General features: G+C 39.4%; 1 protein-coding gene across 1 annotated transcript; it reads left to right on the top strand.

Annotated features, from left to right (window-relative positions):
• Positions 1–1,611: 1,611 nt before the first annotated feature.
• Positions 1,612–13,978, top strand: LOC144591522 (tyrosine-protein phosphatase non-receptor type 3-like; the record flags this gene model as incomplete). Its single annotated transcript, XM_078395639.1, has 3 exons — positions 1,612–1,763; positions 4,256–4,391; positions 10,180–13,978. Coding segments are annotated over 3 exons (381 nt in total), but the record flags the coding sequence as incomplete, so codon positions are not given.
• Positions 13,979–24,836: the final 10,858 nt, after the last annotated feature.

Raw genomic sequence — 24,836 nt, forward strand, 5'->3', positions numbered from 1 at the left:
CAACCTGCCTTCAGTCCTGAAAAACGCTCTTTAGAACTACCAGTCTGAGAAACTTTTGGATCATTTGCTCGAACGTGGCATGGCATTGGAGTTTGTTTTTTAATGCTCCTGTGAAGCAAATCAGAAGAGTTAACAATGTTAACATTTTCGCGTACTTGTGGGAGGAATTTCATTCCTCTTCCACTGGTGGTCATGCCCTAAGTTACCCTGACCCAAATCTCATTTCTCTTTCATCTTGCGACCCTCATTTAATCCTACTACTTCTACATGGTTTTGGTCATCCAATCTTTAATTTTTCTTTGTGATTCATTGCCAAGTTGTAGTGCATTCCTCCTCTTTTGGGATATTTTACAATCCTAAAGCTGCTAAATAAATGTTGTCATAAGGACTGGGAGGTGTCATTCCTCAGGGTATATTATGGATGGTGGTTGTAATTCTAGTCTTTCCTGTCTTGTGAGAGTACATGGAAGTTTTAATTCATCACGAGCAAAAAGTTGCACATGGCAGCTACTTATGAAACTGCAAGACTTGCCCTCCTAACCAATAGCTCACACCATTTACTGCTTCCTCCTTTATGGAAGCACAATCTGTTCTGGTGGAAACTGGCAACATTTGGATGACATGGTGGTTTTCAACATCTAATGATTGCTTTAAAACGAGCTGCCTTGCTGTTCATTGTGCAAATAGATCCTGGATCCAATAAATTGGCACGGTTGGAGTGGATCTGCATAATACTGCTTTTCTTAAGTTAGGTTAAGTGCTTGGCTTTCCCATCAAAGTATCATGTAATTGCCACCCATGTAACCAAGATGCCTAACAGATGGTTAAATGGTGCTGCTGGCAGTATCTTGTTCTTGAGTCTATGCTGTCATTCAAAGCCCAGTTCAGTCCAATGAGCCTTTCTCCTCAGAAGAGTTGTTGACTTCTCTCACACCTGGCTGGCAGGTTGGAACAAACAGAAGCATTGGCAAAACTTTAGAAATGGAAGCAAATTTTTCACTGAGGGACATTGAGCAAGGAAAGACAGTTCATGCAATGTAAAATGTCATGGATTCCAGAAATATAATAAAAAAACAAAAAAAATGGTGGTCGTACAGCACAGAAACAGGCCCAACTTTCCTGTGCCAATGAAGGGTTATAAACTTCCTTATGAATCTTAGAACCTAGTGATATATTTAGATTTTCTTATCTACTGTTTCTCCCTTATCCCTCTAATTCATATACTACAGTGAAAAAAATGGGATTTGTATGAAAATGAGAAAATGTAAAAGGAAATGGCAGTGTTTACAAAAGGGCCATTGTTAAAAAGATAAGAACTCTCTACCTTTTGAACCATCCTTCAAGTAACCATTTTCAAGATCATCCATGTCAGGATGGTTTGCAGGCAAATCGTATTTATTTGTTAAGCATTTCAGATAATGGGTACCACCCACAGTCAGTGTAAACCTGTTTCACTTCCTTTGTTGTTTGCTCTTTTCATTATTTGAGCAGTATAGGCAGCATTCTGAGGTAATTATTCATGCTTCAAAGGCCTTTTATTGTCACGTGTACCAATTAAGGTACAGTGATATTTGAATTACGTAACTGGTTTATGTTTCTTTGTTGTTGCAGACAGGACTAGAACGTGTTGTCAGTCATCTTCAGTATGTAGCGTGGCCTGATCATGGTGTTCCTGATGACTCAATGGACTTCTTTGACTTTGTGACTTTCGTGAGAAAGAAAAGAATTGGAAGGGACAATGAGCCAATTATTGTTCATTGCAGGTACTTATTTTCTTTTCAGTAAGGAAGATAATTTTGCATGCTGAGGAACAAAATGCTCTCGTGCTGATCTGATTGCAGTTACTATGTATAAGAATACCTGACACACCATCTGAAGTCAATAATGAAGCATTGTCCTCGGGTAGAGAATAATGTCTGTCCAAAGTTTTGGAACGTGCTGTAGCTTCCCAACTCAAATACCACCTCTCTACCAATAACCTGTATGAAACTTTCCAATCCGGATTCCGCTCCAACCACTGTACTGAAACTGCGCTCCTCAAAATCACAAACGACCTTTTCCTCTGCTCCGACGCTGGCAACCTCAACATCCTCATCCTATTTGACCTCAGCGCCGCCTTTTACACCATAAATCACTCCATTCTCCTCACCCGACTTGAAACCTCCTTTAACATCACCGGCACAGCCCTATCCTGGTTCAAATCTTACCTCTCTGACAGGCACCAGTTCATCTCCATTAACAACTGTAAATCCCCCACCGCTCCCCTCCCCCAAGGTGTCCCCCAAGGCTCAGTCCTTGGCCCCCTCCTCTTCATCCTCTACCTGTTCCCCCTTGGTCAATTAATCCGCCGTCATGGTCTCAACTTCCACTGCTTCGCCGATGATATCCAGCTCCTCATCTCCACCAAGTCAATCTCCACCACCACACACTCTACACTGACAAACTGCATCACTGAAATAAAATCTTGGCTTCAATCAAATTTCCTCAAACTCAACTGCAACAAATCTGAAATCATCATCATTGGTCCAAAAACGCTCACCAAATCCACCCAAAACTTCATCCTCAATATTGATGGTCTCCCAGTATCCACCTCCCCTCACATCCGGAATCTTGGAATCATCTTTGATCAAACCCTCTCCTTCGACAAACACATCAAACACATCACAAAGACAGCCTTCTTCCACCTCAAAAACATTGCCCGTCTCCGTCCATCCCTCTCCTCCACAGCTGCAGAAACCCTCATCCACGCCTTCATCACCTCCCGTCTGGACTACTGCAACAGCCTCCTCTATGGCGCACCCTCAAAAATCATCAGTAAACTTCAATACATTCAAAACTCCGCTGCCCGTCTACTCACCCACACCCCAATCCGTGACCATATCACCCCCGTCCTTTACAAACTCCACTGGCTCCCCATCCCCAGAGAATCCAGTACAAAATCCTCCTCATGACCTACAAAGCCCTCCATAACCTGGCCCCATCCTACCTGACCGACCTCCTCCACAGGCACACTCCCACCTGCACCCTCCGCTCTGCTGCTGCCAATCTCCTATCCCCCCACATCCGGACCAAACTCAGATCCTGGGGGGACAGGGCTTTCTCCATCGCTGCTCCCACCCTATGGAACTCACTACCCCAAACCGTCAGAGACTCCTCCACACTCACCACATTCAAAACATCACTGAAGTCTCACCTGTTTAGTACTGCCTTCAACCACTGAAGGTCACCTCACCTTCTGTCTCCTTTCTCTGTTCGTTTACTTATTTATCTATTTATTCACTTCCCTATGTTCTCTAAATCCCTGTAAAGCGTCTTTGAGTATATGAAAAGCGCTATATAAATGTAATGCATTATTATTATTATTATTATTATGATGTGATTTACTGATCGTCTTATCCCGTTACTTCTATCACAAGCCATTCAAACCTCTTAAATATATCAATATTGGTTACATTTAGTTTTAGCATGTTGTGTTACAAATGTTTCATTGATTTAGATTTCAAGGGTGAGTGTTGTATGAGAAGCACATTTTCCAGTTCGATTGGTATTTTAAATTATTTTCTCAATTGGTTATGCATTACACCAAACCTTCGACTTTCTGTTCTGATTTTATCTTTTTGGTTGTTTCAACAATGTACATACAAGATGATGCATAATAATATTTTTGACTTTTCTTCATTACTTATTTTACTTTCACCTAAAATTGAGGTTGCTGAGTTGTGTTCACTGTCTGGATTTTTTTAAAGCACTAATATTGATATTACAGCATTCAGCTGTTACTCAGCTTTTGTTTCTTTATTTCCATCGCCACAGAAGTATTTTGTTACAGTTTACCTTTTGTTCTTTTTGTCAGATTCCTTAATGATTTTTGTCTTATATTTACTTGCTTGTCGTGATACTTTACAGTTGGAAGATCAGGACATAGAAGAATATTGTCTTGTTTAATCAAACTGTAAAAATGGATTGGAAATTCCATGAGCAGAATAGTCGGACGGCCTTTTGAATTTTATACATCTATCAGTTTCCCATCCTGATCTCGTGAATATACAAATATTATCATCAGTGCATAGTGTAATTACTTTTCCTTTACTCAGTTGTACAATAGGTGTAGACTGATGCCCTTATTTTCAAAAATGTACATCTATCACTCATTCAATCATTTAAATTGCTCTCACTTACTAAAGACTTAACAATATTCAATTTATTGCCTCCAATTTATACTTGATTTAAATTTTGGTTGATTTTTCTTTTGCAGTGCTGGAATTGGTCGTACTGGTGTTCTTATTGCCATGGAAACAGCAGTGTGCTTGATTGAAAATGGCCAACCTGTGTACCCTCTGGATATTGTTAGAAGGATGAGGGATCAACGAGCTATGATGATACAGACATCGGTAAGATCTGGATGATAAGTATGAAGGAAATTTGAATATATTTATGTTTTAAGAATCCACAAGGAACAATCAAACAAATTTTCAAGCCAGTGCTCTGTGCAGCAAATTTTGTTTGGTTTATTTTTTGTTCCTTCTGGATACTTATCATATATACCTTATCTAAACCATGCTGACTGAGAAGACAAGCAGGCAGTATACATCTCTGCTCTCACCATTAATTTAAGATGTCTGAAAATTTAAATTCTAGTGTTTTTCAAATGTCTTAATATGTTGCATTAATACAGATACACTCTTTGTTATCCAGGTCTGTATCCAATGCCACATACGAATACTCATGTGCACATAATTCTGATGCATCATCTTGCACAACATCCATTTTGTTTCATACATCGGTTATTTAAATTAGAGTACTATTTCTGTCTGCGAGAATGCTGCATTAGATAGCATTCTAAGCTGCTGGTTGAAATGGTTATTCGAAGAGGCTTCACTAATATTTAAGGCAAAAAATTTATGAAAAATAATTGAATTTGCTAGCATAAAGAATCTTTTGACTCTGTAGAATGATACCAATTTGACATAATAATAATAATAATAATAATAATGCATTTTATTTATATAGCGCTTTTCATATACTCAAAGACGCTTTACAGAGATTTGGATCCCAATTTACAATTGTTAAATATGATAATTGATCAGAAGATGGGATATCAATCCTCAAATGTTGGTTCAGTTGCTCAAACTCACTCCCTGTAAGTTACTTAAGGCAGAAGGCAAAGAGTGACAATCAAAGGGTCTTTTCCTAGTTGGCTTCCAGTGACTCGCGGTGTTCCGCAGAGGTCATTGCTAGGGCCTCTGCTCTTCACGGTGTATATCAATGATTTGGATGAGGGAATTAAAGGCTTTGTGGCCAAGTTTGCAGATGATATGAAGATAGGTGGAGGGGCAGGTAGTGTAGAGAAAGCAGGGACTCTGCAGAAGGACGGACAGGTTGGGCTGAGAAGTAGCAAATGGATCACAAAGAGTGGAGTCATGTATTTTGGTAGTAGGTATAAAGGACTATTATCTAAAGTAGATTATTTTCTAAATGGAGAATTCAGAAATCTTTGGTGCAAAGAGGCTTGGGAGTAGGGTTGCCAACTGTCCCGTATTAGCTGGGACATCCTGTATTTTGGGCTAAATTGGGTTGTCCCGTACGGGACACTCCTTGTCCCGTATTTGAGTGCTACCAGCAATGTTCAGGGTTGGCCCACAAGGCGCTTGTGGGTTTTCATTCTCCGAGTTAGTTTCCCCCCTCCCTTTCTCCCTTGGGAGTGTTTTTAATTTCCACATTTTAATTATTACATCTCTTTGGTGTCTCTCAAATGCCCACCCTACCCCCACCTGGAATTACCAACTTCCTCACTCTTACTGCCCTGCGCCCCACATGACCTCACCCAGCCAGCAGCCCACGTGCTCCCGCTCCACCAATGGCGGCAGCCCGGACCGGGAGGCGGGCTGCTACGCAACCTCTGCCGTGTCCGAATCAAGCCATCAGTGGACCGTGCATAGGCTGAAGGACGCAAAATGAGCCTGCGAAAGCAAATGCCCAGCGATTTTCTAAAACAAATCATAGGGAGGCCAGTGGTGGTTAAACTGAACTCGGGTGTGGTTTACCGATGTGCTTTAGCTTGTTTGGATGGATATATGAACATAGCACTGGAACAGACAGAAGAATATGTAAACGGTCAGCTTAAGAACAAATATGGAGATACATGTAGACGGCCTAACGGAGGATTTTGTTTTTACATCTACATCAGGTCCTTTATTCACAATGTTTTCGGCAGTATATTAGCTTCTATCCAAACATGCATTTTCCTTTAATTGTATACAATACTTCCAAAATAGGCCAGTATCAGTCAGAATTAGACATCACGTTTGACACGTACATCACAGCCATTATCTGGTAAACCAAACTAAGATATGGATTAAATTATTCTTTATTGAGAAACCACCAGTTATATAGTATAGAAAACTAAAATTTCAAAAGAGTTAAAGTTTTGTTACATTAAAAAAATTATGCCTTTCAAATGAAAACTCAATCTTCCATCTACAACATCATCTAAAGTCTTCTCTTCTGTGTGCTGATATACAACACATTGTTGCTTCAAATAAATGCATCTCCATATTTGTTCTTAAGCTGACCGTTTACATATTATCATCATATCATATCATATATATACAGCCGGAAACAGGCCTTTTCGGCCCACCAAGTCCGTGCCGCCCAGCGATCCCCGTACATCAACACTATCCTACACCCACTAGGGACAATTTTTACATTTTACCCAGCCAATTAACCTACATACCTGTACGTCTTTGGAGTGTGGGAGGAAACCGAAGATCTCGGAGAAAACCCACGCAGGTCACGGGGAGAACGTACAAACTCCTTACAGTGCAGCACCCGTAGTCAGGATCGAACCTGAGTCTCCGGCGCTGCATTCGCTGTAAAGCAGCAACTCTACCGCTGCGCTACCGTGCTTCTGTCTATTCCAGTTCTATGTTCACATATCCATCCAAACAAGCTAAAACACCTCGGTAATCCACACCCGAGTGCACTTTAACCACCACTGGCCTCACTATGATTTATTTTAGAACATCGCTGGCTCATTTTGCATCCTTCAGCCTATGCACGGTCCACTGATGGCTTGATTCGAACGCGGTGGAGGTTGCGTAGCAACCCGCCTCCCGGCGCGGGCGGCCGGCATTGGTGGTGCAGGAGCACGTGGCCGCTGGCTGGGTGAGGTCACATAGGTGTGGTGACGTCACCTTGTCCCGTATTTGGGAGTGAGGAAGTTGGCAACCCTACTTGGGAGTGCTGGTGCAGGAATCCACAAATCGGCAGTAAGGAAGGCAAATGCAATGCTAGCATTTATTTTGAGAGGGCTAGAATACAAAAACAAGGATGTAATGCTGAGGCTTTATGAGGCAATGATCAACTCGCATTTGGAGTATTATTGTGAGCTGTTTTGGGTCCCTTATGTGAGGAAGGATGTGCTATCGTTGGAGAGAGTCCAGTGGAGATTTACGAGAATAATCTCAATAATGATTCGGTTAACATATGATGAGCGTTTGAAGGCACTGGGCCCATACTCACTGGAGTTCATAAGGATGATGGGAAACATTGAAACTTACTGAATAGTGAAAGGCCTGGATAGGGTTAATGTGGAGAGGATGTTTCAGGTCATGTCAGGCAGCATCTCTGGAGACACGGATAGGTGACGTTTCAGGTCTGGACCGTTCTTCAAACTTTGGGTGCATTCTTCAGACATTCTTGTGTGCATTTTTGTTACAAATGTTTCATGCATTCACTGAAAACCCAAATCATGTTTTCATTTTTAACTTTTCCATTTTACCATTACCATTTATTCATTAACTCACAATTATTGTTTATTATGTCTCCTTTTTTCATAATCTCATTATAAAAATTGCTACTTGCTGTGTGGTCTTAATCTATGTCGTACTTAAAAAAAAGAAATACCTTAGCTACAGTATTCCTTTTCTATCTCAATGGAAAAATGTTACAGCTCAGTACAAACCCATCTCAGATTGAACTGGAATCAACCCTCTCCCCAGGTTATCTGTCCCTACAACTCCTCCTTCACATCCATCCTGGGACCCTGGCAGTCCTTCCATGTGAGACAGGTTCATGCGCACCTCCTCTAAACTCATCTATTGCCTCCAGTGTTCCTGAAAATTAGAGGCCTTTGACATGGAGTGTCAATGGGAAGCAGCTGTTTTTAGTTTAAACAAGTGACAAATTCCATACACACACAAATATGATAGCACACCTAAGGAGTGACAGGAGAGATTATGGGTGGGAATGACAGCTCTGGTGCTGAGGTGCAGAAATCAATCATACATTGAAGACGACTTTGGAAAAGGAATTTTGGAGCACTAAGGAGTAAAGAGGTTTTTTTAAAAAAAAGCTAGCCATCAATAACATATGTAAGCTGATCCATGTGCAGCAATGATATTATTGATTGCTGCTGACACTCAAACCTGCCTCTTTTGTCCCCGACTCAGTCACTTACCATGAGATGGCTATCCCAGATTCAGCAAGAATGAGCAGAGACTTTACTAAATATTGGGAAGATCTAAACCATTAGCTGTTACTAACTTCTAAGACACCAACTTCATTCCTCTCCCTGGTCTCTGTTTGAAACTGATCTTTATAGGGACTTTAGACCGTATATCCATGCCATTGTGTATATCCTATATTTTCACTCTAACGTTACTGATCTCCATTCAGTTCAGTTCCTGCTGAAATGCTCAAGCCTTTGTTAGCACAAGACATAAACATTTATGTAAAGCACAATCTCACCTCTTCTACCATCTGTAAACCCGAGGCCTCTACAAACTCTAATCTTGGAATTTACCGAATAGTGAAATGCCTGGATAGAGTGGTTGTGGAGGGGATGTTTCCACTAGTGAGAGAGTCAAAGATCAGAGGGTACAGTCTCAAAATAAAATGATGTACCTTTTAGAAAGGAGATGAGGAGGAATTACTTTAGTCAAAGGGTGGTGAATCGGTGGAACTCATTGCCATAGACGGTTACGGAGGCCAAGTCATTGGGCGTTTTTAAAGCAGAGATTGACAGATACTTGATTAATAAGGGATCAAATGTATTGGGGAGAAGAAAGGAGAATGGGGATCGGAGGGATAGATAGATCAGCCATAATTGAATGACGGAGTCGACTCGATGGACCGAATGGCCTGATTCTGCTCCAATGACATGAACTTCACTATGTCCTGCGATTGCCAAAGCCCATTTCATCCACCATTCCTGTGTTTGCTGAGCTTAATTGTCTCTTGCTTAAGCAACAAGCCTTAACAATTCTCATACTCCCTTAAGATTAGTTCTTAAGTCTTCATCTTGCAACCCTCCAGTATATGTGCAACAATTCTGGCCTTTTGATCATCTGCAAATTTACTTCACTATAAATGACCTTCCCTTCCCTTCAGCATCTAATGGCACCTACCCCTGAAATTCTCTCCCTAATTCTCATTGTCACTTTCTTTGAAGATACTTAAAATTTATGATTTTTAATCTAGTTTTTGGTTGCCTCTCCTAATACCTTTATTCGTGGCTCAGTGCAAAATAGTTTTTTATCACTTCAATAAAGTGTCTTGGGATGTTTAACTGTTAAAGCTGCTGTAACAAGATTTTAGCTGGTCATTCTGATCTATTTTAACGTTTTAAGAAAAATATTTTAATTTTATTTTTGTTCCTGGAACATTTGCAATCAGACTCAATCAATCACTTCTTCTCAATCTTCTTCCCAGAGATGTTGCCATGGACTCTTAACTCTGCCTCATTCAGTTAACCTGTTATTTCACTTTTCATATTTGTTTTACACTATTTCAGATTGCATTACAATCTTTGCCCTTTTCTGCTGTTTTGAATTCGTCATCATATTTATTATTGTATCTATCATGTTTATCATTTTACTGTAGGCAGTATCATATGTACTTCTGAGCTTCACATGAATAAGGAATTTCATTGCAATTTGGTGTATATGACAATAAACTAATCGAATCTGATGTGATAAGGTTCTAAATAAACTTTTTTTATTGCTTTAAATGCTACAGATTTTGGTTTAATTTTGTCAATAACTGGGCAAAAGAATTAAGGGATCATATGATATGGAACAATCAGGAAACAGTAACCATTTTTTAAATGTGCAAATCGTCATCCCCATTTTACTTTGAATTGATTAAAGCAAGATTTAAATAACATTTTATTTCTTCCAGAGTCAATACAAATTTGTCTGCGAAGCCATCCTGCGTGTTTACGAAGAAGGTTTAATTCGACCGTTGGAAACAGTCCACAAAGCAAGTTGGTAGTGTTGTTGGAAAATCTGAAACAAAAGACCAAACCACAGTTCTTGGCCTGCCTCATAAATCTAAGAGGAAACCTACTGGATGATTGACAGGCCTGGCTCTTCACACTGTGGATATGTTTGGATATCTTTGTTTAAAATGTTATCTTTTAGTACACTGTTTTTGTTATGTATCTTTTTGAAAAAAGTACTGAGGACCTCACTGCATCATGAAATTGGTAAGATGACAGCAATTAACTTTAATCCAAACAGTTGGTTTGTTTAAAGGTTAAAAATGGAAGAAATGTTTCTGAATAATGCTGCTAACTTTATTTCATTTAATCAACTAATAATAACTAATTGAAACAGTTGATTTATGATTTCTTAGGATGTTGATTTTGCAGAGTAAATGTCTCTTGCTCTGTGTGATGAAAATTACTTTGAATTGCAATGCGCTACATTTTTCTTACAATTTGTATTATTTAAACAAAATATAATGTACATACATAGTCACTTTGGCTTTAAGGCAACTATGTTTGATTTTGTATATTGGATTCTGATTAGATTAATAAATATGAATTATCCTTATGAAGTTTCTCACGAAATCTGGTACCCAATTTTAAAATCTGGTTTTAACTTGGTATTTTGTTTTTTATCCTTGTAGAACAACCTTTCTTTGATCAGTACTTGAAATGTCCACAGAATAAGATGTTTGCTTTAGAGTGAGGAAAAACATCATGTACACGATTCCAAAGTGAGGCAATTCTAATACAAAGGACTAAACAGTGAAAACTAAAATAATTAACGTTAAATATGACATGATGTGGTTATTTTGACTAATAAGTGTTTCCTGAGTTGTTTGTTTGATTATCTAATGGGAGGCCAAATAATTTCAGAAAATTCTTCACTTTGTGTACATTTGTGCAACTTAGCTTTATTATCTTAAATGCATTTGTAACTACGAATGACAAATTTCTCAACTTTCCAATGATTCTGTTAGGTTGGACACTGCATGAAGAAGAAGACATTGTTGGCATGTTGGTACACAGGTACATGCTAATGTTCAAACCAGTCGCCCAATATTAATGCAAGACTTGGTAAATGCCCTGGCCTGGTTCTGTATCACCGCCTGCTCCAAAGAAAGAAAACAAAATTGGTTATATTGCCGTTAATGAAACTGTTCAACAGAGCAGTGCACAGTTAGCAACAAAAAAAAGCAGTTTTTCAATCTGGTTAAGTCCTCTGATACTTAAATTATAAATGTTTCATATTACCTGGAATGTTCAATGGAATAAACCTATATTGTTATGAAAATATAACTCTGACTCTAAGATTAATGCTAATTACAAAAGACATGACATCTCAAGTAATTAATTGCAACTTTCGAAACAAGCAGCAACTCTCGTACTGATTGTATTTCTATTGGGTCCTCAAATTATTGCTATTTACGGGAATTACTAGTTTGTCCTTGCGTATGTTTATCCATATTTTCTGTGTTTTAATATGCGAGTGTTGATTACCTGCAAAATTTTACATTGTTCAGTTGCAGATGGTTTGTGATGGCATGATTTTGCTCAATTAGGAAAGTGAGTGCAGCTGGCAAAGCCAGCATGTAGTATCCTTTCTAATAGGGTGTTGTATAAGTGGTGGTGAGCCACCATCTTGATCTGTAGTAATCCTTCAGGAGTACCAGGATTTAGACTTAAAAGCAACGAATATTTCCAAGATAGTATAGTATGTGACTTAGAGGGGAACCTGCATGTGCCTAGTGTTCCAATTCACTTGCCAGCCATACACTTCTTGATAATAAAATTGGTTTGTTTGGGAGGTACTGTTGGAGAAGCCTTTGATGAATAACTGCAACAGATTATGAAAATTGCACAAATTGCAGCCACGGAGTGGTGGAGAATGTGATCATTTGCAGTGGTGGAGGGGATGTCGATCAAACAAACTGCTTTGTCTTTGTGTTGACCGTCTAGTTTAGTTTTGAGATACAGGGCGGAAGCAGGCCCTTCTGCCCACTATATTTGTCTCTCTGAACAAATCCGTACCTGTTCACAATAAAAAGCTAAATGTAAAGTTTAATTTACTGGCTTTATATCACTAGTACCCATCTGATATCATAGGAATCCCACAAAATATGATGCATTCATTCGTACAAAGTCAGGTGGGCATTTCTTGAAGCAATAACATGTGATAACAAGCCATTTACATGGACATAAGAACATGAACATAAAGTACTTAATGGGAAAGAATCTCTACTGAAAGTGCGAAATTAGAATTGCCTCATCTGGTGTAGTTATTACTTATGATTCATTTGAAGCATTAATCTTTCAACCTTGGGGTTTTTTTTAAGTAAAATGCCGTCACTTTAAGGTTAGTTCTAAAACTTTGAGTGGTGATGGCAGTTGCATTTCACGTTAGCTATGGAATTATTTTCCTTCAACTGCAATAACAATTGAACAATTTAAATCAATAAAAGGTTATTTTTGTGGATTATCGTATGTGTTACATTAAAATTTTGAGTAATGTGCTCAGTACCGTACAAAATGTATTCATTATCACAAATTGCTATTATACGAATTCTTAAGTAAAACATGCTGGAAATCAAATGCACTGAAATATCTGCCACAAATTAGTTTATTTTATATTATGCAATAAGACTAATGAATATCAATATAGCACCAGTCACTTGCTTTATTTTTGAAATTTAGTTGAATATACTTATCAAGGTAATTTGCGATTAATTCCTCCAGATGTTTAAAATATCTGGTCACTTATTTTTCAACTAGGTTAATGTCCATGCAGAATATATTGAGATTGAGAAGCATCCTCCTCCTTTATTTAATGTCTATTTTGTTAATCCCATAATCATAATAGTACTTTATTAGCCAAGTATGTTTTGCAACATACGAGGAATTTGATCTGCCATACAGTCATACCAATGAAGAGCAACAAGACACCCAAATACATTTTTAACATGAACATCCACCACAGTGATTCCCCACATTCCTCACTGTGATGGAAGGCAAAAAAAGTTCAATCTTCTTTGTTCTCCCTTGGTTGGGGCACTCAAACCTTTCGTTGTCGGGGCGATCTTGGCGACGGCAGCCGGCAGTCGAGCCCTCCGCATCGGGGCAATTAAGCTCCACATCGGGGGGATCTCAGCTCCCTGCGCCGGGCGATCGAACCCTGGGTCGGGGCTAGTCGAACCTCCTGTGACTTTGGAGCTTCCCAACATCAGTCTCTACCCGAGACTGTGAGCTCCTCAATGTTGAAATCTGCAGGCCGCGGTTGGAGCGTTGATCCCACGCAAGCTTCAATGGCAAGTCCACGGCCCCACGGTGGGGCTCAAAGTCAGTCTTGAGCAAAGGTGCCAGCTCCATGATGTTAGGCTGCAGAGCGACCGGAGATACGATCCGGAAAACAATTGCATCTCCAGCAAGGTAAGAGATTGAAAAAAGTTTCCACCGACCCCCTCCCCCACCACCCACATAAAACAAACCAGAGAACATTAACACAAACTTTTAAAACACACTAAAAATAACAAAAAAGACGAAAAGACTGATAGTCTCTTGGTGAGGCTGCCATCGCTGACAGCGATCTATGTTTTAATCTGTTTTGTGTGTAATTCTGACAGATGGAATTTTGTATCGGTAATGTTCATTTCAGATGTAACAGTGAACTGAACTAGAGTGAAAATTTGTGCTACAGAATCAGTTTTGTAATATTACACAGTACTATAATCACTTTAATTTGTAAAATAAAACACATTATTGCTTAGTATATGTACCCATTCGTTATTTTATGTGTTAAGAATGGTCTAACTGCAATTTCTGACTTGTCATAAAGTAACAACATTTTTATTGAACTGTACATAGGGCAAAATAACACATGGTGTTTCTTTTTTCTTTCATTTTTAGGGTGAGTGCTATATTTTGGTTATTTCATGATATCATAGAAACATGGAAAATAGGTGCAGGAGGAGGCCATTTAGCCCTTCGAGCCAGCATTCATTGTGATCATGGCTGATCATCCACAATCAGTAACCTGTGCCTGCCTTCTCCCCATATCCCTTGATTCCACTAGCCCCTAGAGCTCTATCTAAAGGGCCTGTCCAAGTTCAGCGATTTTTAAGGCGACTGCCGGTGGCTATGCTGTTGCCGCATGTTTGCCGGGGTGTTGCGGGCATGGTAGCGAGTCGTCTCCAATGAGTTGTAGCAGATCTCGGGTCGTCGCGGAAATTTTATTCTGTTCGAAATCTTTCAACGACAGCTGGCTTGACGCCAATGGCCATAGCTTGTCGTATCCTGTCGTGGGCGCTGTGGTAGGTCGCCAGGTGAATTGGGTTGTTGCCGGTGCTGATTCACCTTTTATAAGAATTTTGTTTGTTTGAATAAACTAAATTTTGGACATTTTGACCAAAGATTGATGTTTGAAGTTATTGTATTGCAGAGTAGTTTTTCATGGCATCTCTTTCAAATATTTTAATTTCATTTATTTTGACCAATAAAATAAAATAAAACAAAATCAAATAATTTAATTTCAGATGCTGGTTAAACCGAAGACAGACACAAAAAGCTGTCGTCAGGCAGCGGGTCAGGCAGCATCTCTGGAGAAAAGGAATAGGTGACTTTTGAAGAAGGGTCTCAACCCGAAACGTCACCGATTCCTTTTCTCCAGAGATGCTGCCTGGTGTGTTGAATCATATAACCATATAACCATATAACAACTACAGCATGGAAACAGGCCTGTCCGGCCCTACCAGTCCACGCCGACCATTCTCCCTGACCTAGTCTCATCTACCTGCACTCAGACCATAACCCTCTAATCCCCTCCTATCCATATACTTATCCAATTTACTCTTAAATAATAAAATCGAGCCAGCCTCCACCACTTCCACCGGAAGCCCATTCCATACAGCCACCACCCTCTGAGTAAAGAAGTTCCCCCTCATGTTACCCCTAAACCTTTGTCCCTCAATTCTGAAACTATGTCCCCTTGTTGGAATCTTCCCCACTCTCAAAGGGAAAAGCCTACCCACGTCAACTCTGTCCGTCCCTCTCAAAATTTTAAAAACCTCTATCAAGTCCCCCCTCAACCTTCTACGCTCCAAAGAATAAAGACCCAACCTGTTCAACCTCTCTCTGTAGCCTAAGTGCTGAAACCCAGGCAACATTCTAGTAAATCTCCTCTGTACCCTCTCCATTTTGTCGACATCCTTCCTATAATTTGGCGACCAGAACTGCACAATCACTCCAGCTTTTGTGTCTATCTCAGGTGTTTTTAAGTTAATTGGCTTCAGTAAAATTGTAAATTGTCCCTAGTATGTAGGATAGTGCTAGTGTATGGGATGATCGCCGGTCGGCACGGACTCCATGAGCCGAAGGGTCTGTTCCCACGCTGTATCTCTGAAGTCTACAAAATGACCACTTTGCGTAAAGCGGGAAATCTCCATTCTTTCATGGGTCAGGAAAGTATCGCGAATGAGCACCTTGTGAGGATCTTCGTTGCTGTCGAATAGTTTTTTTCTCATGCGTGTTTGTCATGCAAAGAGGCTGAGCAGAGCACGGCAGTCACTTGTGTAGGTATGTAATGGTCGATTCTAGATGATCTTGGCATATATCCGCCCTTGGGAAATGAAACAAAGACATGCTGCAACTGAGTGATAATTCTATCCGCCCACAATTGATAAATGGATGAATATTGTGTGAAATGGGAACTGTGTTTTCTCCTACAATCCTCGTGCCTTTTTTGTGAGATAGATATACTGACTGGTACCATTTTCTTATCGTGGGTTGCCGGTTGTCGTAGCTTGCCGTCGCCTAGGTGGTAGGTTTTCATAGGCATTGTCGTGGTCATTGTCGTCGACATTGTCGTAGGGTTAAAAAAATCGAAGGTTTTTCGGCGATCTGCTATGACTTTGACAGTCGCCGGCAGTCACCTTAAAAATCGCCGAAGTGGGACAGGCCCTTAACTCTCTCTTAAATCTATCCAGTGATTTGGCCTCCCCTGCCCTCTGTGACAGAGAATTCCACAAATTCACAACTCCCTGGGTGAAAAAGTTCTTTCTCACCTCAGTTTTAAATGGCCTCCCCTTTATTCTAAGACTGTGGCCCCTGGTTCTGGACTCCCCCAACATTGGGAACATTTTTCCTGCATCGAGCTTGTCCAGTCCTTTTATAAACTTTATATGTTTCTATAAGATCCCCTCTCATTCTTCTAAACTCCAGTGAATACAAGCCTAGTCTTTTCAATCTTTCCTCATATGACAGTCCCGCCATCCCAGGGATCAAACCTGTGAACCTACGCTGCACTGCCTCAATTACAAGGATGTCCTTCCTCAAATTAGGAGACCAAAACTGAACGCAATACTCCAGATGTGATCTTACCAGGGCCCTATACAACTGCAGAAGAATCTCTTTACTCCTATACAGAAATCCTCTCATTATGAAGGCCAACATGCCATTAGCTTTCTTCACTGCCTGCTGTACCTGCTTGCCAGCTTTCAGTGACTGGTGTACAAGGACACCCAGGTCTCGCTGCACTTCCCCCTTACCTAACCTGACACCATTGAGATAATAATCTGCCTCGTTGTTTTTGCCACCAAAGTGGACAACCTCACATTTATCTCCATTATTATACTGCATCTGCCATGCATCTGCCCACTCACCTGCAACCTCCTAACATCCTGCAACCTCCTAACATCCTCTTTGCAGTTCACACTGCCACCCAGCTTTGCGTCATCTGCAAACGTGCAAGTGTTACTTCTAATTCCTTCATCCAAATCATTAATATATAAATGGTGAATAGTTGCGGCCCCAACACCGAGCCTTGCGGCACTCCACTCGCCACTTCCTGCCATTCTGAAAAGGACCCGTTTACTCCTACTCTTTGCTTCCTGTCTTCTAACCATTCTCTATCCATGTCAACACTCTACCCCCAATACCATGTGCTCTAATTTTGCTCACCAATCTCCCATGTGGGACCTTATCAAAGGCTTTCTGAAAGTCCAGATACACTGCATCCACTGGCTCCCCTTCATCCATTTTACTTGTCACATCCACAAAATATTCCAGTAGTCAAGCATGACTTCCCCTTCATAAATCCATGCTGACTTGGACTTGTCCTTTTACTGCTTTCCAAATGCACCATTATTACCTCTTTAATAATTAACTCCAGCATCTTCCCCACCACTGATGTCAGGCTAACTGCTCTGTAATTCCGCGTTTTCTCTCTATCCTCCATTAGCTATCCTCCAATCCACAGGAACTGATCCTGAATCTATTGAACATTGGAAAATGATCACCAATGCGTCCACTATTTCTAGAGCCACCTCCCTGAGTACCCTGGGATGCAGACCATCAGGCCCTGGGGATTTATCAACTTTCAGTCCCATCAGTCTACCCAATACTATTTCTCACCTAATGCAAATTTCTTTCAGTTCCTCTATCTCCCTAGATCCTCTGTCCTCTAGTACATCTGGGAGATTGTGTCTTCCTTAGTGAAGACAGATCCAAAGTACCTGTTCAACTCTTCTGCCATTTCCTTGTTATCTATAATAATTTCACCCGTGTCTGCCTTCAAGGGACCCATATTTGTCTTTGCTAATCTTTTTCTCCTAACATATCTAAAGAAGCTTTTACTGTCCTTTATATTCTTGGCTAGCTTCCCCTCATACTTCATCTTTTCAGCCCATATTGCCCGTTTTGTTACCTTCTGTTGTCCTCTGAAAGTCTAGTAAGATTCTGAATACCATTCAGTTTATGATTATATTTTAATTTCTGTTTTGCCTAGGTGATGCACTTATTTTGTAGCACAATAATTCATGTTCAATGGCATTTTCTGCCATTATGAAAATAAAATTGTGATTGTGAATAGTTTTAAAATCTGAATTCATATTTTAATACACTGAATAATCATACAATTGTAAACTGGTGTTAATATTTTCCACATTTAAATTATTGAGATAGCAATGTACTTAAATCAAAGTGATAAAACAAAAGATTTGTTTTATTTTTGTAGCTTCATTCAAAATTAATAATATTAGTAATATTACTTGTCTATGGAATTGTGGGAAAACATGCTTCAGCATAATTAGATTTCAAATCTAATTTTTGGGTGACTTAAAAAAATGTCAGAATGCTGTAAAAAATAGTTGCATTTAATTGGTACAATAAAGTTTTACCTATTCCTTTAGTAAATGCATTGTGCTTCTTGAGGAATGTGTTAAACAACCTGTAACGCTTCAGTTGAAGCCACAGGGCAATGTTTAAAAACAGCAGATTGGTGTTAAAAGAAAAATTATGACATACTTTAGAGCAGGTGGATAAAAAAGGTTCATGGATTACATTTTTGTCGTAATTATCGTGGTCTTCTCAGGAATAACTTGGCTATAATTGTGGCAGAAATATGGAGCCTTTGTCTGAAGAGTTCATGCTGAAAGAAAATACATTTATCTATTGTAACTGACAAAAAGTTATTTATTTTCCAGATGGGTTCTAAATTCCAAAAGGTCAAGCATTCAATCTGTCAGCACACCATTTTATTCTTGATATTTAGGAGTCTACATTTTTCACAGTAATGCATTTCAATAACATGGTAAATATGTGATCAGAAACGTTCAGTGGTTTACAGCAATTCAACATAACATTCTTACTTTTATGCTCCACATCCTATGTCAGATCCATTCTCATCCCATTGGAAATGACCATCTCCAATTAGTAGTTTTTAAACTTGTTGCTACATTTCTTAGCAAACCTAATTTTTATGGTGTTACAATCACTATTTCCTAAATGTTCAGAATGTTCCCCTTCTGAAACTTAGTGCACCTGACCCATCTCATTTCCAGAAGAATATCTTGCAATGCCCCTTTCCTCACTGGATCAGAAGCTGACCCTCAAATCTTCCTGGGCAGAGTCATACACCACATAAACAGGCCATACGGCCCACTTTGTCCAGGCAAAACTTTTTTGTCCATCCCTTCAAATCTCACTTGCTCATAATAAGAATCCATCTTTCTATATCCTGCCTATTTAAATATCTATCTAACTGCCTCTATTATGCAGTATTGTATTAAATTCCTAATATCCATCAAATTGAGTCTGGGGAAAAAAGGGCTCAGGTCCCCTTTAAAACTCTTTCCTCTCACTTAAAATGATGCCACAGTTTATATTAGAATAATTAAAGTGCTCCATTATAACTTCCCAATAATCTATGCACCTCTAATCTCTGAGGATAAAATATTCTGTCTTTTATCCCTCTGGACCAATTGTATTGCTACCTGTTCCTCCCTTTCCTTCTCTATCCTTCCTGAACACTCGTGTCCAGAAATATTCGATATCCCGGTCCTGTCCCTTTTGAGCAATTTTGTTATTGCCTCCAAATTATATTCCTGTATGTTATCTGCTTTTCACCAGTTCTATTTGTCTATCCAAAAGTTTCTGAAATGCCACTACCATATCTGCATCCACCACCACTCCTGGCAATGCATTCCAAGCCCACACCTGTGTAAAAAAAACTTGCCCTGCACATCCTCATTAAACTTTCTCCCTCTCACCTCATAGGAGGAAAGTTTAATGAAGATGTGCAGGGCAAGTATTTTTTACACAGAGTGTGGTGGGATCTAGAACATATTGCCAGGGGTGGTGATGGAGGCAGATGTGACAGTGGTGTCTAAGAGGCTTTTGGATGGGCATATAGAAATGCAGGGAAGAGAAGGAAATGGATCATGTACAAGCAGATGAGATCAGTTCAGCTAGGTATCATGTTCCACACAGACATTGTGTGCCAAAGGGACCATTCCAGTGCTGTACTGTTCTATGTTTACCAACCTTGTTGACCATACTTGACACATTCACATACATGTATGGTAAAATAATTGCAATTAAATAATTTCCATATTCATTGGCCCCTCCGCTGACCAAGTCTGAACAGACTTTTCTATTTCCATTTGCTTTTACAAAAAGGCTTTGAGAACAAACTTGAAATAATCAATGGATGTTCACTTTTAAAACCCCAGCATTTTTCTACAGTAGTTGGTATTTTACCTTCTATCATGCTTCCCTTGCCTTACTTGCTTTCCCCAAAAACATTATCACTCACTTTCCCAAGGATTGAATTTTATTCAAAATTACAGTGCCAACGAAGCAGACCATTGGGATGCATCACAACCTGGTTTGGGCTCTATCCAACACCACAAGGAATTGCAGACGTGGCCCAGACCATCATGCAAACCAACCACCATTCCATAGACTCCATCTACACTTTGCCTTGGCAAGGCCACCAGCATAATCAAGGACCATTCTCACCCTGGTCGCTCCCTCTTCTCTTTCCCATGAGGCAAGAGGTACAGAAGTGTGAAAACACATACCTCCAGATTCAGGGACAGTTTCTTCCAAGCTGTCATCAGGCAACTGAATGGTCCTCTCATCGGCGAGAGTGCAATCCTAACCTCACATCTACAGTGCCCTCCATAATGTTTTGGACAAAGACACAATTTGAGATTTGTAATAGAAAAAATCACATGTGGTTAAAGTGCACATTGTCAGATTTTATTAAAGGGTATTTTTATACATTTTGGTTTCACCATGTAGAAATTACAGCTGTGTTCACACATAGTCCCCCTATTTCAGGGCACCATAATGTTTGGGACACATCGCTTCACAGGTGTTTGTAATGGCTCAGGTGTGTTTAAATGCCTCCTTAATGCAGGTATAAGAGAGCTCTTAGCACCTAGTCTTTCCTCCAGTCTTTCCATCACTTCTGGAAACTTTTTTGATGATCAACATGAGGACCAAAGTTTGTGCCAATGAAAGTCAAAGAAGCCATTATGAGACTGAGAAACAAGAATAAAACTGTTAGAGACACCAGCCAAACCTTAGGCTTACCAAAATCAACTGCTTGGAATATCATTAAGAAGAAAGGGAGCACTGGTGAGCTTACTAATCGCAAAGGGACTGGCAGGCCATGGAAGACCTCCACAGCTGATGACAAAAGAATTCTCTCCATAATAAAGAAAAATACCCAAACACCTGTCCGACAGATCAGAAACACTCTTCAGGAGTCAGGTGTGGATTTGTCAATGACTACTGACATCGGAAGTCTTCATGAACAGAAATACAGAGGCTACACTGCAAGATGCAAACCACTGGTTAGCCGCAAAAATAGGATGGCCTGGTTACAGTTTGCCAAGAAGTACTTAAAAGAGCAACCACTGTTCTGGAAAAAGGTCTTGTGGACAGATGAGACGAAGATTAACTTATATCAGAGTGATGGTAAGAGCAAAGTATGGAGAAGAGAAGGAACTGCCCAAGGTCCAAAGCATACCATCTCATCTGTGAAACACGGTGGTGGGGGTGTTATGGCCTGGGCATGTATGGCTGCTGAAGGAACTGGCTCACTTAGCTTCATTGATGATACAACTGCTGATGGTAGTAGCATAATGAATTCTGAAGTGTGTAGACAAATCCTATCTGCTCAAGTTCAAACAAATGCCTCAAAACTCATTGGCCGGCGGTTCATTCCACAGCAAGACAATGATCCCAAACATACTGCTAAAGAAACAAAGGAGTTTTTCAAAGCTAAAAAATGGTCAATTCTTGAGTGGCCAAGTTAATCACCTGATCTGAACCCAATTGAGCATGCCTTTTATCTGATGGAGAAAACTGAAGGGGACTAGCCCCCCCCCCCCCCAAAACAAGCATAAGCTAAAGATGGCTGCAATACAGGCCTGGCAGAGCATCATTAGACAAGACACCCAGCAACTGGTGATGTCCATGAATCGCAGACTTCAAGCAGTCATTGCATGCAAAGGATATGCAACAAAATACTAAACATGACTACTTTCATTTACATGACATTGCTGTGTCCCAAACATTATGGTGCCCTGAAATATAAACACTGCTGTAATTTCTACATGGTGAAACCAAAATGTATAAAAATGGCCTCTATTAAAATCTGACAATGTGCACTTTAACCACATGTGATTTTTTTTTCTATTACAAATCTCAAATTGTGGAGTACAGAGGCAAATAAATAAATGATGGGTCTTTGTCCCAAACATTATGGAGGGCACTGTACCTCATTGGAGACCTTTGAACTATCTTTAATTGAATTTTCTTGGACACAGAATGTTGTATCCATTATCTGTGGGTGGCTTGATTGTAATCCTGCTTAGTCTTTCCTTTGACTGGATAACACGCAAGCAAAAGATTTTCACTGTACCTCAGCATTAAAACTAAGCATTGATTTACAGCAACCTAGAACTAACTTGATCATTATCAACTACACTTACCACTTGTGGTTTCATTAGCAAACTTCTTAATTTTGGTCCTTATTATCAATCCAAATGGCTAATAAATCAGCACAAAACCCAAGGGAAATACTTCTGAACCTATTGGAATCCCACTACACTCAGTATCCACCACTACAACCCTTTCTAAAAACCTTTTGGTTTCTTACAGTGTCAATTTTTAATTCCATTTGCTATTTTCCCATGAATCCCATGGATGACTTTCCTGTTTAATCCATAAAGTGAGAATTTGTCCAAAAAACGTACTAAAATTCACAGAGACTATGTCAAATCGCAATTCAGACTGGTCCCAACCAGAAACGTAGTCTGGTCCTGACCCGAAACATCATTAGTCCATGTTCTCCAGAGATGCTGCCTGACCCATTGAGTTACTCCAGCACATTGCCTCTTTTTGTAAATCAGCATCAGACATTCCTTGTGTCTGTCAAACACTACTACCCTGATTGACACTCATTGTTGATTTCTTCAAAAATGTAATCATGACTTTCCCTTAATAAATCCATGCTGCATATAATAATGTGTCCCTCTAAATGCTGATTTGCACTTGCCTTTAGCAAGTTATCCTTTTTCTGAAATGTTTACACACCATCATTGAATATTAAAAGATGAACCATACATTAGCTGTCTTCCAGCTCATTTCCAGCTGCAAATTCAAATGATCAGTGTTCGTTTTCAAATGACTTTCTCTTGTAAATTCTAGATGGACCTGAATTAAAGCAGCTGCTATCTGTACTTGCAGAAAAAAACATCAAAGTTAACAAAAATTGCTTGAGTTTACAATGAATAATGAAGAATGAGGAGAAATATGGTCAATTAAACCTTCCCTTGAGTCTTTTTAGAATTATGAGAATTATGCTCAGTCAATTAAAATGATGTGAGAAAATGAATTATGTTAAGATATCTGAATAGGAATTTCATCTATTATACATTGAAGTGTAAAATTATTGTTTTAAGTGGATGTTAATTGGGAGGAGGTGTTAAATGCAGGGAACAGGTAGAGCAACAGAACAAAAAATGTGTAGAAGTCATGGTACCCGTGTTGCACACTGTCAGTGTTTTGTTTAAATTAGCCATTCAAAATATTTATCTCCTTGGGTCAATCTCAATGTCAAGTCCAATTATACTGTTTAACATTCTCATCTCTTTGACACTCTTATTGTTGCAGCTGGAAAGTTCCTATACCATAATTTGTTGCCTCTGCAATTCTGCTTTTTAAAGGTTATTTTAGCTCCAACAATGACCATTTTGCCTTCTGATAAATCTATGATTTGTTACTTTTAAGTCCTCCTTGCTCCCTGCAGAATTGAGATGCTTTTAATTTCATTTTTAAGCTATTTATTCGTCCATTTGGAGTTAGAGTTGCTTAGTCTGAGTTTATTGGCTTTAGGTGTGCACTTCCATGGCTTATCCCCTATCAGAAAACATTTTTCTTTCAGAATGTTCCATTTGCCTTCCAAAAGCTGACAAACTTTATCCTCCAATTAATATGTCTAAATTCTTCTCTCATTTCATTGAATCAAGTCCTATTAAAGTTATGACTTCGTGTTTAATTTAGTTTGGCCCTGGATGTTAATTTGATCCCTTGGTTTTATTTGATTTTGTGTATATTTTTTTATACCCTTCACAAGTTACCTTTAGGCAGGAATGATAACACAGAAAAATCAGAATTTAACATTTAGATAACATTTAGATAACTTTCTCCCTCTCATTAATGTTTTATGCAGCAAAATATTACCTTATAGTGTTGTTTTGATAGTCTACAACCAACTTATAATCTTAGATTGGATTTTTTCACCAAGATTTCTCACCAGATGAGCCAGTTCTGCACCTGACCTGATACCACTCAGATAAGCTCCATTCATACCTTCCAATTTTATCTGTGACATACATGATTGATGCTGCATTTCCTGCATAATAGAATTCTGTCAGTTTGTTTCACCTGAATTCCCCAGTAGTTGCAAAATCTTGCTATGGTGTCTTATTTCTGATATTTCCCGAGTTTAATAAAGCAAAACTGCTTGTTTTGTTGTCGGTGCTTGAGTTTCTATCTGAGTGCACCTCACTACTACGGTTTACACTTGTTTACTATCTTGTCCCCTACAATCCATTGTGTACAAGATCCCAGATATATTTTACAAGTCCAATTCTCCTATCCCCAACACCATCCTATTTATTTGAAATGATTTTCAAGTTAATTATAAATCTCTCACTTTCTGTTTGATCAAAAACCAGCAATCTATTAGACCTTGTTATTCCAGTCACATTCCCACTTATTT

The sequence above is a fragment of the Rhinoraja longicauda genome, unplaced genomic scaffold, assembly GCF_053455715.1.
Source record: "Rhinoraja longicauda isolate Sanriku21f unplaced genomic scaffold, sRhiLon1.1 Scf001094, whole genome shotgun sequence".
NCBI classification, from domain to species: Eukaryota; Metazoa; Chordata; class Chondrichthyes; order Rajiformes; family Arhynchobatidae; genus Rhinoraja; species Rhinoraja longicauda.